The sequence below is a fragment of the Aulostomus chinensis genome, chromosome 12, assembly GCF_037954235.1.
Source record: "Aulostomus chinensis isolate RoL2024-O1b breed Wild chromosome 12, RoL_Achi_v1.0, whole genome shotgun sequence".
Taxonomy (NCBI): domain Eukaryota; kingdom Metazoa; phylum Chordata; class Actinopteri; order Syngnathiformes; family Aulostomidae; genus Aulostomus; species Aulostomus chinensis.
This window is the reverse complement of record NC_141331.1, coordinates 4,700,776-4,717,193: the sequence shown is the minus strand read 5'-3', so window position 1 is coordinate 4,717,193 and position 16,418 is coordinate 4,700,776. Positions and strand designations below refer to the sequence as shown.

General features: G+C 44.3%; 1 protein-coding gene across 2 annotated transcripts in view; it reads right to left on the bottom strand.

Annotated features, from left to right (window-relative positions):
• ptpn4a (protein tyrosine phosphatase non-receptor type 4a) overlaps window positions 1-16,418 on the bottom strand; it is a 75,150-nt gene that overhangs the window by 6,940 nt on the left and 51,792 nt on the right. For both annotated transcript variants that reach the window (XM_086219737.1, XM_086219736.1), the window contains 14 exons: window positions 14,851-14,914; window positions 13,600-13,772; window positions 12,757-12,825; window positions 12,492-12,626; window positions 11,860-12,021; window positions 6,589-6,748; window positions 5,898-5,981; window positions 5,702-5,758; window positions 5,316-5,472; window positions 3,607-3,773; window positions 2,740-2,830; window positions 2,477-2,538; window positions 1,029-1,175; window positions 182-310 (listed from right to left, as the gene is read on the bottom strand). In XM_086219737.1, coding sequence (XP_086075863.1) covers window positions 182-310; window positions 1,029-1,175; window positions 2,477-2,538; window positions 2,740-2,830; window positions 3,607-3,773; window positions 5,316-5,472; window positions 5,702-5,758; window positions 5,898-5,981; window positions 6,589-6,748; window positions 11,860-12,021; window positions 12,492-12,626; window positions 12,757-12,825; window positions 13,600-13,772; window positions 14,851-14,914 — 1,657 coding nt within the window. The remainder of the gene's footprint in view (window positions 1-181; window positions 311-1,028; window positions 1,176-2,476; window positions 2,539-2,739; window positions 2,831-3,606; window positions 3,774-5,315; window positions 5,473-5,701; window positions 5,759-5,897; window positions 5,982-6,588; window positions 6,749-11,859; window positions 12,022-12,491; window positions 12,627-12,756; window positions 12,826-13,599; window positions 13,773-14,850; window positions 14,915-16,418) is intronic.

The following is a 16,418-nucleotide window of genomic DNA, read 5'->3' as shown; positions in this document are numbered from 1 at the left end:
TCGGACCCAGAGCCTTACTCGCCGTCTCCTCCTCCTCCTCCTCCTCCTCCTCTAACCTGCTTCAAGCGCACCACCTCTCACTTACTCTCCTATCTGCCCTTCATTCTTCATTCAGTAGTTTCATTACAGATCCTGGCTTTCCTACCTTTCTCTATGCCCCTTTTTGAGTGAACGTGTGTACCTGTGTGTGCGTGAGGGTCATTTCGCGGACCAGGAAGGCTGAGTTGCCCTCCTCATTGTGGCACGCCACGGTAAAGTCTCCGTAGGAGGCGCTGCAGTCGGGGTTGGGCCAGTACTGGTGGCACTTCACCTGTTAACAACACGGATTAATGATCATGTTTAAGATTTACGTAACAGGATATTCATGCAATTCTCAGCTCAGAGGTCAGAGGTGAGTTACGGACCAGCATCCCACAGCTCTTTGCTCTCGTAGTGAATAAAATGAGAGTGAGGGTGTGACTGATAAGCGACTCCTGTGACAATTTCTTCAATCTAAATTCAGGGGAAAAAATCTGACGTCTATCATTCAGTCAATCTGTATCATGGACTGCATTGTAAGAGCAAGTGGTATGAAGTAGGAGATGATTTTAAAATTGATGGCGGTGGTAAAAATAACAGAGCTTCATCTGTATATCTTGCAGACTTCGATGTCTTGAGCTTACAAGAGATGTTTTTCTCCTCTCTGGGACTCCAGACCACAGAGACCACCGGTTATAGATTTAGCTTGTCGCTAATCGAGATTGAATATCAACAACAAAACAGTCCAAAATGTCAGTTTACAAACTCTCATTATTATATCCGGAATAAGGAACATTTGTCTTGCGTAGCACTTTTCAATGAGGATAAAATTAAGTTGGTTAATTTTTAAATTCACACTTCTTGTGAGGATCAAGAGCTCTCTGTTGCATCACCCTCCCAACAGTATTTTTTATTTTTCTAAACAAAAGCTTGACATGCTGCGTGCTGAAAATTAGGAGCTCCAGTATGCTGCTGTTCACGTGTCGTCTGTCAGGACACCTCCTACATACCCGCCCCCTCTCGACCTGTGTCGTCAGCATGACCACCATGGACGAGCCCTGCTCCCAGGTCATTTGCCAGAAGTCAGGGCAGGTGTTGGGTAGAGGACCCTGGCAAGCGATGTAGCGATTTATTAGACTGGAGGCTGGAATCTCCATCTGCAGAGAGGTTGAGGCACAAAGAGGTCAGCTGTCTTTAACTCTCAACTGAAAGGTTGGATTTTGAATTATTTCAGCAGGAAATAGCTGGACTTGTTTAGCTGACGTGAAGAAGAAAAAAAAAATCACCCTTAAAACATGAATTAAACCGCCTTCAGACATGTTATTCATGAGATAAATGTGTTGGCAATCCAGCGCACTCTCACAAGGTCAAAGAGCCTCACTGAACTTGCTTCTGCTTTTAAGGTTACAGAGTTCAAATTGAAACGCAGTTTCTTCTTCAAACCCATTATATATTACCAAGGAGATTCTTATCATGTTGGATAAGCCCAGAAAAATAGGGTTTTGAAGAGGTTTTGCAAAACCGGAACCGTCTTAGAAAACTACAGCAATCATCTGACCCTGTAACTCGTTAAACTTCCTTCAAGGTCAACCTCGTACGCAGCAAATTCAGTGACAGATGTCACTCATTCTGTAGACAATGTTGATGCCTCACAGAGGGAGTAAGATAAGAAGTGGGAATACAGTCATCATGCAATCAACAGTACTTTTGTCATATATCTGACGACCAACACTATTGACAACGGTTTCTTATAGGATAATTCATTTGTAGTCCTGTTGACATTCTACAGAACAACGTCTTGTTTCCATCCGGTTATTTGACCAGAAACCTGTTGTCTTGCCAATAATGCAGCAACGCAGGTGAGTTTATATCTCTCGCTGGGAGCTGGACTGGCAACGTAAAGGGTGTGCGTCAGAGTGGGATGAAGGTTTACATGTGCACGGATCAAAAATGCCACAAAAACTGCAACTCACATGTTGGGAGTTTAGCTCGGGAGAGGTTCCTGAGACGACGCGGTATAAAGTCAAGCGTTACACTGTCTCAATCAGGCTTAAACCAGGATGGTTCCATCCGTGGAAGTGAGGCTACTGATGCAGTCTGTGACTGAACATAGAACTCATCACTGTTCTCCATCAGTGATGGAGAACGATTCCTCCACGCAGTGACACGCTCACCTGAGATTTTGTTCAATCAGACCAGTCAAGAAAATAAGAAGAAGAAGACTTGAACTGTACCTAAAACATCGGCTGACAACTGTTAAATTTAACACCCGGATGGCGCAAACACACGCGTCTTTGCTGCTGGTAACCTTGATGTGGTCGATCCACAGCGACCGCCACCAGGCTTCAACATGTGTTTTAACTGTTAGACCACCCACCACTCTTCAAACCAGCCGCAGACATTTATTGATAGAACCAAGGGGGGGGGGGGGGGGGGGGATGAGGAGGAACAAACTCACATTGATGTAATTTGCATTGATGTAGTCATCTGTGCTTTTCAGAATGACCCGTGTGGCATCATCTAAAACAGGAAGAGAGAAACGGATAAGTGAAGACGAGCCTTTATAGATGAAGACAAGATAGAGGAAGAGAGCAGAACCACAGGGATGGAGCGAAGGAGGAAAATGGGTGAAGCAGAAAGAGGGTGTGACGGGACGAACACACGGTTGTTACATTTTTAGAAAACAGAAACAAAGAGGTGTACAGGAAAGCGGCCACGTACAAGGAGAGATGTCTCTGTAGCGATTTTTGGAAACGTTCTGAGGTAATTTGGCACACAGCATGGTCATCCCCGGCCTCTTCCTGTACAGTTGCTGGAAGAAAAGTAGCACAATTTTAAATGGATGTTATGGTAACAGGAAGAAAAATACGTGTTTAAATGTGTGAAGTACACGACCTTGAAGGCATTAATGTGTTATCTGAATTCCTCCTGAATGGTATCACACTGGTTGTATGCGAGTATGTTAAAAGGAGGGAGACGAGTAAAATACGAAGGAAGCGGGAAGACGTGTGAGAACTCACTCACTCCAGAATTATCGCCTCACGGTCGAACGCCTCTGCCAACTACATGTAGCTTGCAATAAAGTTTGTCAAGACTTCGTCTATCTTGACTACAATGCAGACTTTAAATCGACCTCTATGTTGACATCATCTCATGCTTTTAGGCATTTGCGTGAATTTTAGCCACAATTATGAACATGTGAAGTCACGAGTTATGGCTGTGGATACATTATTTGGGCTGTCACCTTGACCTTTGACCTCAACCGGTCAAAATCGACCCCCCACCCTTCATCCTCAAATGAACATTTGTCTTGAATAATGGGAGAAATTCCCCTCAAGAGAATTCAAGGTGAGAGTGACCTTGACCTTCCACCACGGTTCATCCTCAAGTCCCAGTGGATGATTGGTGCAAATTTGAAGGAATTCTCTGGTGGTGTTACAGAGATATCGTGCTGTTGAGAATGGGACTGACAGGCAACAACTGGAAAACATGACGGTCGCTGAACCATCGCGTGATAAAGCACAACAATCATCTAAGCTATTGTGAAACCTCTGATTCAAACTGACTACGTGCTGCATTTGGACTCACATCAAACTGAGCCAGTATGGCTCCACTGCCCAGGCCTTCTTTCAGGGTGACCATAGAGTCCCTCAAAGCATGCTGGTCTAGCTGAGTGGGGTCCTGAGGGGACTTCTCTGGGATGTACTGAAAATCTGGCTCCGAGTCCACCTTTTCCTCCACCACGTCATAGATGGCTGGATGGGACACGGAAGAAAAGCAGCACAGATTACATCAACAGCAGTTTACATAGGCAGACGCCTCAGAGGTGGATTAATCTTTAAGTGTGTGTGTGTGTGTGTGTGTGTGTGAGTGAGAGAGAGAGAGAGAGAGAGAGAGAGAGAGAGAGAGAGAGAAAAGCACCAAGGGTAAAGAAATTATCTGCAATGCAAACAATCTTAACCACAGCAAAATGTAGTTCATCAATGAGATGCAAATATTTAAAATGACAGTCAAAGCGAAATGTGAACCGACAGGCATTCGATACATCCAGGCGATCTTATATCTGCTTCGATGTAAGAGTGGATAGAATGCATAAATCCCTCTTTGACCCAGTTAAAATACAGAGAATTTCAATGTTTCATCATCTTTAAACGCTTCCCTCCCCACCTCCCCGATGCTGATAAAAAGGAAATGCTTTCACTCTCCTGTTCAACATGCAGAATATACATACATATATATGTATATATATATATGTATACATGTATGTATGTATATATATGTATACATGTATGTATGTATATATGTATACATGTATGTATGTATGTATATATGTATACATATATACGTATGTATACATGTATACATATATACGTATATAGTATGTATACATATATACGTATATAGTATGTATACATGTATACATATATACGTATGTATACATGTATACATATATACGTATATACGTATGTATACATGTATACGTATATATGTATGTATACATGTATACATATATACGTATATACGTATGTATACACGTATACGTATATATGTATGTATACATGTATACATATATATGTATACACATATATGTATACATGTATATACGTATACATATATATGTATACACATATGTATACATGTATATATGTATACATATATATATATGTATACACATATATGTATACACATATATGTATACATGTATATATGTATACATGTATATATGTATATATGTATATATATATATGTATACATATAAGTATATATATGTGTGTGTGTGTATGTATGTGTATATATATATACATATATATATATATATATATATATATACACATACATATATATATACACATATGTATACATATATGTATATATATATATATATATGTATAGCTGAGATGTGCAGAAAGCAAACAGCTCATGGATCATCTTTGCAAATACAAAAGTAAGACAACAGCCCAGAAGAGATCTTCAGAGAAGAAGAGAAGAGAAGTTCAATCAACACCGGCGATCACGTGTGTGTGTGTGTGTGTGTGTGTGTGTTAATCTGCAGGAGCCGCTTTCACCAGCTGTTCAAACTTATAGCGCATCTCTTAATTAAAATGGGAGGCACCACACCAACAAGTTCTTACGTGGAGGGTTTTTTTTTGTGCTTGTGTGTGCGCGCGCATGTGTGTGTGTGTGTGTTGGTACTACAGTCAACATTTACGGACGGGTTCAGACCAAAATCAAGAAATTGAGTTTGCGAAATGGGTTCAGAGGCCTGGCTGAAGCGTCTGAGCAACTCAGCGACTCACCGTTGGGTCGGACCAATAGGATGAGCTCCCCAGAGTGGCTCTCACAGCTGGCCTTGATGAACATCACCACCTGGTCATGGGTGTGGTCAGAGATGTCCCGCCCATTGATCAAGACCACCTGGTCACCCTCGTTCAGGCGAGGCACACACAGGTCAGCCTGCAGGAGGAGAGAAGAGGTTTCTGGAGGCTCTAATTGAGGTTTCTGCCTGTAAGGAGGCAGTTTTTCAGCAACGCTCCCACTCACGGGGAGGTGCTGGGTCTCTTTAACTACATTCATTTAAAGAGTGAGGCTCTAGAACTGCTCTCTTCGCCAAGTGTCAAAAAATAACTATTTTTGTGATTCGGGGGGTAAAGAGGAAGAAAGCTGGTTTGACTGGTTAACTTACAGATGTTCCCGGTGCCACTCTGGAAACGATGATGGGCATCTTCTGGTCAGCGCCACCCTGGAAACACACAAACACACTATTTGTCTGTCTTGCAGGGCAACTGTCTCCTGTGCCCTCCTGACATTCTGACACACGAAACACTTGCACTTCCCACAGGTACATAAGCTGGTGGCACCGAGGTCTAAAATACTCTTACCTTAACATTGAAGCCAAAACGTCCATGTTCATCAGGCCTCATCTTGATCAGGACCAGATTATCATGAGGGACAACTCCATTTAGCTGGAATAACACATTAAAAAAACTTGGGTTGTCCACAATGTGGAAATTCAAAATCAGTCTGACCACATGGCCCATCAAACGACATTAAAAACAAAGCATTCCCTCATAAGAACGCAGCTCACACTACCCTGGTCCACAGTACATTCAACACAACATCACATGAACCTATTGTTAGAAAAACCTGCAGCAGAGTCAGGAGCAACACCCTGTATTCCTGTTCCATTTATCACCTGGACAGCACTCGGGATGAAAGATTTCCCAGAGATATTTCTATTAGTCACTCCTACTTTATTATGTCTTCCTGGAGGTAAAGGTTCAACATGCCTGTACTGTGGGTGAGGAGGGTCAGTCATAATTCTGTCAGCTTTACTTCATCATGCTTGGCTGTGTTGGTGGTTTCCCTATGATTCTGAGGGTCAGGTTGTTCAGCTCAATATAATTCTCCTCTGGAGGACCAGCCGCTGAGAGTCACTGAGAGCAGCATCGCTGAAGGTACCTAATGTGATGTTTTTGTCCCTGACAATGTTTGCTCCCTGAAACTGAGCAATTTCAGAGCAAGAAGAAGATGTCGACTCAACACTCGACAGACAGTTCCCGCTGTACGCACCGTGGTCTTGTCCGTGTTGACGGGGACATCGTACATCTCGTTGAGGTGGTTGTCCAGGAGGCTCTGCTGGGAGTGGGCCTGGATGATCTGGCTCAAGGTCTTCCTGCTCAGCTGCTTGGGGGGCAGAGCTGGAGGTTGCCCGTCAACCCCGTCAGGAGACCTGAGAGTGAAAACAGACACAGAGCCTTACACAAGGTGACATTTCAGGGCAAACACGGGAAAGAAAGCCTGGAAAGGAGTGTCAGATTCAGATATGTGCTGAATACCACTTGATCACGCCTGAAGAAAACATTCATTCAACAACTGAAGGCACAAACACACAAGTAAAGATGAAGACACAATTACTGGTCGAGCTGTAGGCCTTCCAGTTGGTTAAGAGAAAGACGAATGGAGAGAAACCGCAGCCGCAATGCATTAACTCCAATAAAAAGAGCTCCAAGAGGAATGGAATCAAGCCCCAACACCCCCCACCGCAGCCACCCAGCCTATAAAAGGCATTGTGTTAGTGTTGTGAAACACCACGGTCAGTCAGGTAAAGCTTTCAGCAGCATCGCAGCTCTCGTCTCTGGAGGGTTAAAGCCAATCATTGCACACTGTCTGAATGTGCAAGTGTGTGTGTGTGTGTGTGTGTGTGTGTGTGTGTGTGTGTGTGCGTGCGTTGGTTGTGTACTCCTGGAGGGCAGGAACACCAGTCAAAGAGCATTGCCTTTGTTTTGACTGCTGCTACTGGAGCCACTTAGTGTCTTAAACACACACACACACACACACACACAAACTAAGACGGGTCATAACAAGGTCAGGAGGGCAGCTCACAGCAGGCCTGAGCCAAACAGCACATCCTCCTCATCCAGGCCGCGGCTCCACGACAGATAAACACATTTATACCTTCATATCTTTGCAGGGGTTTGCCAAGGAGACCTGATCCTCAATGGAAATGACTAATGACAGCTGCTCAGGCATCCTTTGGTCAAACAAATTCAAATAAATTCAAATGTGTTAATTAAAGCTCAGATTAAAACCAGAAATACCACATTGTCACTGTCACAGCGACCTTGACCACCAACTCTTTTCGGTTCATCCTGGAGTCCAAAGTTGACATTTATGCCCATTGCAGTCGTTCCTGATAACCCTTCTATTGCACCTCAGAAGTCAATTGCTCTGACTTAAGTGGTTTTTTTTTTAAGGCCTTCCAGTGCGTCTGCTCCAAAAAACAACAAATTGCCATGGCAACCTGAAGTTTGCTGGCAAAAAGTGCTGTGGTGTAAACACAGCTGGTTGCGCACACACACACACAGACACACACACGCGTGCAGATGAACAGACATTTAACGACAGACTAAAGCATGAGAAGTGAATTCTGCAGGACTTCTCCATGCGCCACCTTGGTTGCTCTGATGCCAGGCAGGCAAACCTGGGCTCGGTGGTTCCCGCCTGATTGGCAGACTTGAGACTCCGGTGCCAATGACCGTCCTGCTGCATGTCTCTGTGTCAGCAGTCAGTTATTTCTGAGTCCTGATAGAACGCACCGATCATCTGGAACTGAAGAGGGAAGACTGACTGAACTCGGCGACGTGTCATCTGAGTTTTGTCATATCTGATTGTCAACAAGGGAAAATGTGACAGGAGACTGTCGCTGTTCCTCACACACACTTGGAAAACGCGGCCTATCCTTGAGAGCAGCCTGGTTCTCACCACAGCGGAATTAAGTCAAGCTGAGGCAAAGAGGAGGTTCAGATTTAAAACTGATACCTGTCAAGAGCAAAACTTCATCTGGATTTGGGTCAGATCTTTATTGAAGACGTCGCTGTTGACTGGAGAGGGAAACACAAAGCCACAAAACTACAAGCTAATGATTAAAATGTAAAAAAAACAACAACAACAACCCACAAATTAGATTTTTCTGTGATAGAATAATCAAATTTGTGTTCGTTTGTCCGTCAACTTGTGGAAAAATGTAGCAATGTCAGTGTTCTCCGAGAATGGGCAAACAACAAGTATTTTATGTCCAGCCAACCATTCGTCTGAAGAATCCTTATCCTTTTGTTTTTCATATTCTTGGATTTTCATGGCATGAATAAAGGATAAACTAATCCTCTCTACTGAGTGACAAAGCAGGCACATAATTGGAGGACTAGAAAACTGGGGCACGAAAAAAACGATTGCAAAACGTTCCTTTAGAAACAGTTGGCTACACCTGCAATATTCACCAGACGCATCAGGACATCGTCGGCCTCATCACGGGCGTACACACGTTCAACGTTATACATCTGGCCTTTGAGAAATGAGCTGAGCGCAGGTCCGCGATCAACAGCATGTTGTTTTCACGATATCAACCTTCACATCCTCGTAAAATATTAACGCTGCAGTGCATCACATGATAATGTTTGTTCGTACATAATTTACACGAGTTAGAATCAAGTTTGTGACAAAGAATCAGAAGTTAATTCTTTGGAAAGAAGGACAGATTGGCTTGACGGTATAAACAAATATTTAATATACGTTTATAGCATTAGTATATTGGTATTCATCTCATTTGAGCATATATCTTAAAGGCTGTCACTGAAGAGGTTAACTGACACAAAGGACAAACTGAAGAGCCAACAGTAAAATATGTATGGATATAATATATGTTTTCCAAGGATGAGACATCAGGTGATGATGTCATCATTTGGCTTCATAACAAAGAGATGAGCCAGTGTGTGTGTGTGTGTGTGTGTGTGTGTGTGTGCGCGCGCTAAGCTTTGTAGGCAACCAAACTGTAATGTTACTTAACCACTGTGATTTCCAGCAGAGAAATGTTCCGTCTTGCCGTGTCTATGCTCCCTCGCTCTCCCGCTCACACACTCCTACTGTGTCAACACAAGATGCACGCCATATCTACATTGTATCCGCCTCATTCAGAGAGAAACACACACACACACACACACACACACACACTGTCTGTACACTCTTTCCCAGAGTGATGCTGAAAAACTGGTGCATGCATTTATTACTTCTCAGCTGGACTACTGCAACTCTCTCCTGTCAGGATGTCCTAAATACTCCCTAAAGAGTCTCCAGCTGGTCCAGAACGCTGCAGCGAGGGTTTTGATGGGAGTTTAGAAGAGAGAACACATCTCTCCCACTTTAGCTTCTCTCCACTGGCTTCCTGTAGGATCTAGAGTCGACTTCAAAGTCCTTCTGCTAACATATAAGGCTCTCAATGATAAAGCTCCATCCTATTTGAAAGAGCTCATTAGTCCCTACTGTCCCACCAGAGCACTCCGCTCCCAGAATGCAGGTCTTTTAGTGATTCCCAGTATCAATAAAAACAGACTGGGAGGTAGAGCCTTTAGTTACCGGGCTCCTCTACTGTGGAACCAGCTCTCTCCATGGGTCAGAGAGGCAGACACTTTAACTACGTTTAAGTCCAGGCTTAAGACCTTCCTCTATGACAGAGCCTTCAGTTAGGACTGGTTCAGGTAGCTCTGAACCATTGATAGCTATGCTGCTACAGGCTTAGACTGCTGGGGGACACATCAGGTTACATGGAGCCCTTCCCTCCTCTCCTCTCCTCTCCTCTCCTCTCCTCTCCTCTCCTCTCCTCTCCCCCTCTCTCCTCCTCTCCTCCCCGCACATTTTTGGAACTGTCACTACCATTACTTGTTGCACTTTGTAGTTTGGCCTTGGTGTCTCGCAGTCTCTCTGTGTTTCCACAGATCCACCAGAGCACCAACCGCCGCCTGCATCGCCCCCCCCCCCCCCCCCCATTCCCTACTGTTACACCGGCCTGCGCTCCCCTCCCATGAACCAGTCTGCCATCCAGTCCCCCATCAAGCTGGCTTGCTCTCCCTGCCTCCCCTACCAGAAGCTTCCTTCTTCAACTGTTATTAACATTTCCGTGTTTCCCACATTTTGTATTGTAAACTGTTTTCTTGTCTGTAACAACATCTACTGCACGTCTGTCCGTCCTGGGTGAGGGATCCCTCCTCTGTTGCTCACCCTGAGGTTTCTCAGATTTTTCCCTGTTAAAAGGGTTTCTATGGAGTTTTTCCTCAGTCGATGTGAGGCTCTGAGGACAGAGGATGTTGTTATGATGCCATGTGAAGCCCTTTGAGACAAACTGGTGGTGAAAACGGGCTCTACAAATAAAATTGCCTTGCCTTGCCTTGCCTTACATCACGCCCATGGTCATTTCCTGAAATACTGTAAAGCTGGAAAGAGAAAAATCGTGTGTGGAACCTGGAGACCCCTGACTTCATCCCTCCCTAAACCCAGAATGCACGCAGCCATTTTGAGCTGCATTTAAAAGGCGACTGACTGCGTCCACATCTTTGGCGGTGCACTCATAATGCAACTGCTGCTACGGCCTGCGTCGACTAACCAACCAAAAGAAATGTAGCTAGAAACGAGGGCCTGATCAGCTCGGCCAATAAGGCGCGCGACAATGACGTTACTCACCGGAACAAATTGGTTAATAAGTTCATTTCTGTAGAGAATTAAATAAATAAATACATAAAATCAAGAAATTAAAAACTAAAAAGGGACATAATGCATATTGGAATCAATTCGATGATGAATCAATACATAATCAAATTTAGAATACACTCATTTACTGTATGTCACCTTTTTCCAATTAATAACACATATTCGATATTACTTTTTAGTTTATGAATAACTGATCAGGCTTTTTGGATGGACGGAGGTTCAAAGCACTTCCTGAAGCACCATAACTAATGCTTTGTTTGAAGGCTGAACAGTACTGTGGAGTTTCATTAGTCAAGGGAATTCACTAGTAGTTTTATAGATGAGTGAACACAATAAGAGCATGCAGAGAGCCCACATCCACACATGCTAATTCCTGACTCAACCCTGTTGCACAACCTACGCCCTCCTTCCCACTATAAACACATTTTACAGGCGCTTTTTTCAAAGAGTTTGTCTTTCCAAAGAAGCCGGCTAAGTGACACTGGGTGTGAACTGTTGGGAGAAGCTACGGACACAGACAGACAGTTTAAAACCACACGACTCAGTGGTGCAGTCAGACACAGTGGCACTAAAACTGATGAGTTAAACGGAACCACAAAATTATAGGGCGGCTATTTTTTGGGGCGCGGTTGCTTCACATATGAGGTGGCTAATTTACAATTTATTGCATTGTGACCACGTTTCTAAGAGAGACAGTGAATGTGGGGGGATATGAAAGAAGTGAAAATGGAAGAAACCCAGAAACAGTAAGACGGACGGTGGCAACTGAGATGCCAGCGAGAGCCCAGCAGGGGAGAGACTTACGGGGTGGAGTCCAAGCTGATGCTGTTGGCCTGTGTGGAAGAGGCTGACTTGTGATTGGAGGAGAAGACAGGAAGGCTGGGTGAAGCATGTATCACATGATCAACCAGGTGGCCGACGGACGACGGGCGTAGTCGTGTGCCCTCTTGTATAAACAGCGAGTTCCTGACAGAAAAGACAAAGAGCAGGGATCAGACCTCAGATACATCCTGGTACAGGCCACAATGTGTTTATTCGCTCCCAGGGGGGCGACAACAGTGACTAAAGACATAAAAAGATACCGTTACAAAGCTCTGACATGCTGTTACAAAACTAAAGAGTTGTTTCAACTGATAAGCGAAAAATTTCAGATTTTAAACTGCGAACCGACACGGTTTGGTTAGTTTGTCCCCGCTTGACTCAAGGGTCTAAGGCCAGAATGTGTGAAATCTTTTAAAGATTCAAAGTCCCTTGAGGCAAATTTTAATGTGTGATTCACGGCACATTTTAACTGAATGAATCAACTATTTAGATACTAAAAATAATTTGCTCTAAAATTAGGGGTGTGGAAATGGAGATTAAGAGGATGCTGAAATTAGACTTCTTGTAGCGTTTGGAGTGAAAGATGTGAGCCCCGGTCTGGATATCAAACTCACTGGTTGGGTGTCCCGGGCGGGGAACGCGTCGGCAGGCTCTGAGTCTCCAGTCTTTCATCTGATAGGCTGTTCCTGCTCACTGCTTCCCAGTCAGTTCCGCCCACCAACTTCCTGGCCAGTGGCTTACTGGGAGACCTGCTCAGACCAGGACATTGACTTGTGATGAAATAAAGGACCAAAGGAATCAAACGAAACTATGACTGTTCCGCAGTGCTTTTTCCTCTTGAGGTTTCTAATCGCTAAATCTGAGAAAGAAGTCCATTACCTGGCAAACACTCTGTCTTTGATGCCTTTCTCCTTTCCATACTGCACTGACTGTACCTCCGTCCGCCCGCTACGGACAGAGACAACACCAAACATTGTCAGTGGACTGTCACGGAAATACAACTGAGGGCTGAAACAAACCAGGACGGTTTGGGGCCTCCAGGCTCTGGTAATAGATCACTTCCATTACAATCTATTAAACAGAAACCACACAGTGCAATGTGACAATTCATGTCATCATGTATGCGAATATCAAGAGTAAAAGAGGGGAGCGGCAGCACGCGACTGTAAAAGGATTCCAGCTAAACACAAACAAGATGCTTTTACTCTTTGAAGGTGAACCATTAATAATTAAGTTCTGGAATCCTGGGGCACCTTCTGGTCTTCCAGTGTTTTAGTGAAGTATATGGACCAACTTCCAAGCACACATGAACTCAGTGAGGCTTCCCTAAACTGAGACAAATACCGAGAGTCGGGTAGTATAACTGTGAAGGAACGACGTTCCAGAGATTTCTGTGTGATGGATTCACTCCACTTGTTGCTGCTAACTACTCTCTAAACAACTGAAGGGAGACAAGCTAGCCGTTCTGTTAGTCCACAGAGCTGAGGTCAAACCGCCCGCCCAAGAAATGTGGTTGCACCCGTATTCTGACCTTTATGGTAAAATGGTTTTAACCGATTTTAACCAAACCACGAGAACAGCTCATTCAAGCATGTGAAACCCTATCTCCAGGGTAGACCTCTGGGATACTGCCTGCAACAAAATCAGAAGGACACCTACACCAAGAGCTTCCTTCTGTGATGAGAGAGGTGGTTCGCACATGTCTCCCCTGCTTCCGCTTACCAGTATCTGAACTTGGAGCCCAGGGTGAAGTAGTGGGAGAAGAAGTTCTTCTGTGGCGGGATGGGTCGTTCCAGTCTGAAGAAGGTGTGGTGCTCCACACAGGCCTTCCACAGGTTCTTGCAAGCCCGGTAGTTCACCATGTTGAACCCCAGCAGCGTCTCCCGGGTCTCCGTCTGGGTGCAGGCACGTGAGGACAACAGTTAAAGGAATGCTGTTGTTGTATGTAACTGTTCCAAGAATGTTTAGAGAAAAATTCTCCGTAAGAGCCGGACTTGTTGCTGTCATGTTGGACCAGAACAACACTTGTCAGGCGTTCTGTTTTTATTTAACTCCCAGAGATATAAATGAAAAAAAATAAAGGATGGCAACCCTGGCATCAACTGACTGGATGCAAGAGTACAAATACGCACTGAGGGCAAATACAAGAGAGGAAGAAGAGTAAAGGATCATAGTGCTGAAATGCTACTGATAATCCCAATCCCAATTTCATTGAACGAGGGGATGGGAGGGAAGTTTGTGGATTAAATATTGAAAAGACATAAAAACTAAAGTGGAAGAACCCTGGTGTTAATAAACATCAGGACGGCTCACAGACTGGAGATCTGTCTAGAATAGTGTGTCGCGTCGGGAGCGAGCTGAGCTGGGACACATACAAATTACAGCAGAAACAACCGGGAGCCAGTCAGCGGGGGGTTAATCCCACATTGATTACACATACATATGCAGACAAAACTCAGCTTTCATCTGTGGAACCGCGCATACACACAATTATTTCAGCCGTGCACATAAAAGCGCAGGCACACAACGCAGGCTAATCACACAACGCAGGTGTGCTGAAGGACCATCACGGTTGGCGAGTTCCAGACCCGCGGGACTGACGACAACTGACGACATCCTTGGAAAGTGCAAACATTTTGGCCGCAGATGTTCAAAGGGATATTTGCGGATTAAGTGGTGCTTTTTTAGAGCCTTGAGGTTGGGTTTAGGGTTGTGACAGTGTGCTGTGAACATGGAGGACAAACTGTCACCCAATTCTTCAAGCTGCTGACATAAGACTCGCTTAGTTCCTCCTCACAGACACAAGAAGTAAAAAAAAAACTCACTGGATGTACCAAATATATTACTCAGGACAGGACAAACATATAGTCAAAAGATATTGATTATGATTCACACTGTGTGTGTGTGTGTGTGTGTGTGTGTGTGTGTGTGTGTGTGTGTGTGTGTGTGTGTGTGTGTGTGTGTTACGCCTACCGCCTCTCTTCTCAGCTGGACGAAGAACTGTTTGCACTTGAAGGAAATTTTCACGATTTTCAACCTGAAAACCAGAAGAAGAAGTATCTCGTCATTTATCGACACTCAACATAATGCAAAAATAAAACTGAGGAAACAACCTCAAACTAAATCACAGCGGTGTAAAAGATTCATACAAAAAAAAAACCCAGGACTTCGATTCTCTCAGATCCACGGCACCAAATACGCTCCGAGCCCTGGTTTCGGATGGTCTTCTGAACTTCCAGCGAGGTTTAGTTGCTCACGTGTTCCCTGGTTAGTCAGTGAAGCATTTGGTTGACCGTGCCAACATGGTTAGAAACCAGTAACCGCCACCAGTGCTCCTGATGTATTTATGGCTTTGGAAATATATCTTACTCACTTCTATGACGGTTTTAGTTGTGGATTTGCATATGAATGAGGAGAAGCTATTGGTCTTGGGCGTAGTCAGCACCCTCTTTCTTGTATTTTTAGCTTAAACTTTGAGTGGTTTAATAATTTTGATGGTACGTTCGACTTGTGATAAGGAGACTGGAAACAAATCTCCCCCCCTAACTTGAAGTGTTGCCTTCAAGTTGTAGAATCCAGCTCAGAATTCACAGTGCTGGAATCATGGCAGAGGGAGGGGAAAAAAAAAAGCCCAAAGAGGACAGCAACAACAGCATGACCCTGTGCTTGTCACTCAGTCGGTGACTGTATTCTAACACAACTGCTGTGGGTCCAGATGTTGGTCGCCATGGTGACGAGGGCCAGTTTTTGTTGTTTTTTTTAACCTCGTGCTCTCTGTCCTCCTTCCTCTGTTTGATATTTGAGTTGTTATTTTTAAAACACCATTAATAAAGAGCTCGATGGACTAAACAAAAGCACAGCATCACCTCTGCAGCATTCGTAACATAAATGATTCAGAGGTCAGTCAGCATCATCAATCAAACCTGGAAGCAAAGAGGTCTGGGATCAAAAACCACCCCTGCCTCCCCCTGTGCATTCACTCGCTCAACAGAAACATATCACAATACTCTGAAAAGGTGCATCCAAATGGTAACACGTGTAAGTACGACATGTATTCCTCCCCCTTAGGAAGGACCGATTCCGGTTAGTTATCAACAGGTCTTACTGAAAGTACTTTCATGATTTTGCAGCATTTTTGCCCCACTACCATCAGCCAGACTGCTTTACGGCTCTCACTCCAGGTTCCAGCGAGTGTTACAAACAAGAACAGTTCTCTAAATCATGAGGAGGAAAACACTTCCTGAAGAAAACTCTTGCGTAGGATGTGGAGCGCGTCTTCAGTCGTGAGACCGTTTAAACAGGGATGAGAATTGGATACTCAACCAGACGCGCATGTAAACACTGATCGTCTCTTGTAAACCTGATCAATGTTCCAGTTCAAATCCTTCTGCCAGATCAGCCTGGTGTTTCCACTGTTGCCATGCACTGCATTGGCAGTTATCTAATAAAAGGTGGAAGCTGAACGATTATTTTTAGGTAATCTATTATAGAGCTGCACCACATTCTGTCCCCGAGGCGGCCGCTTAACTACACTCCCCAAA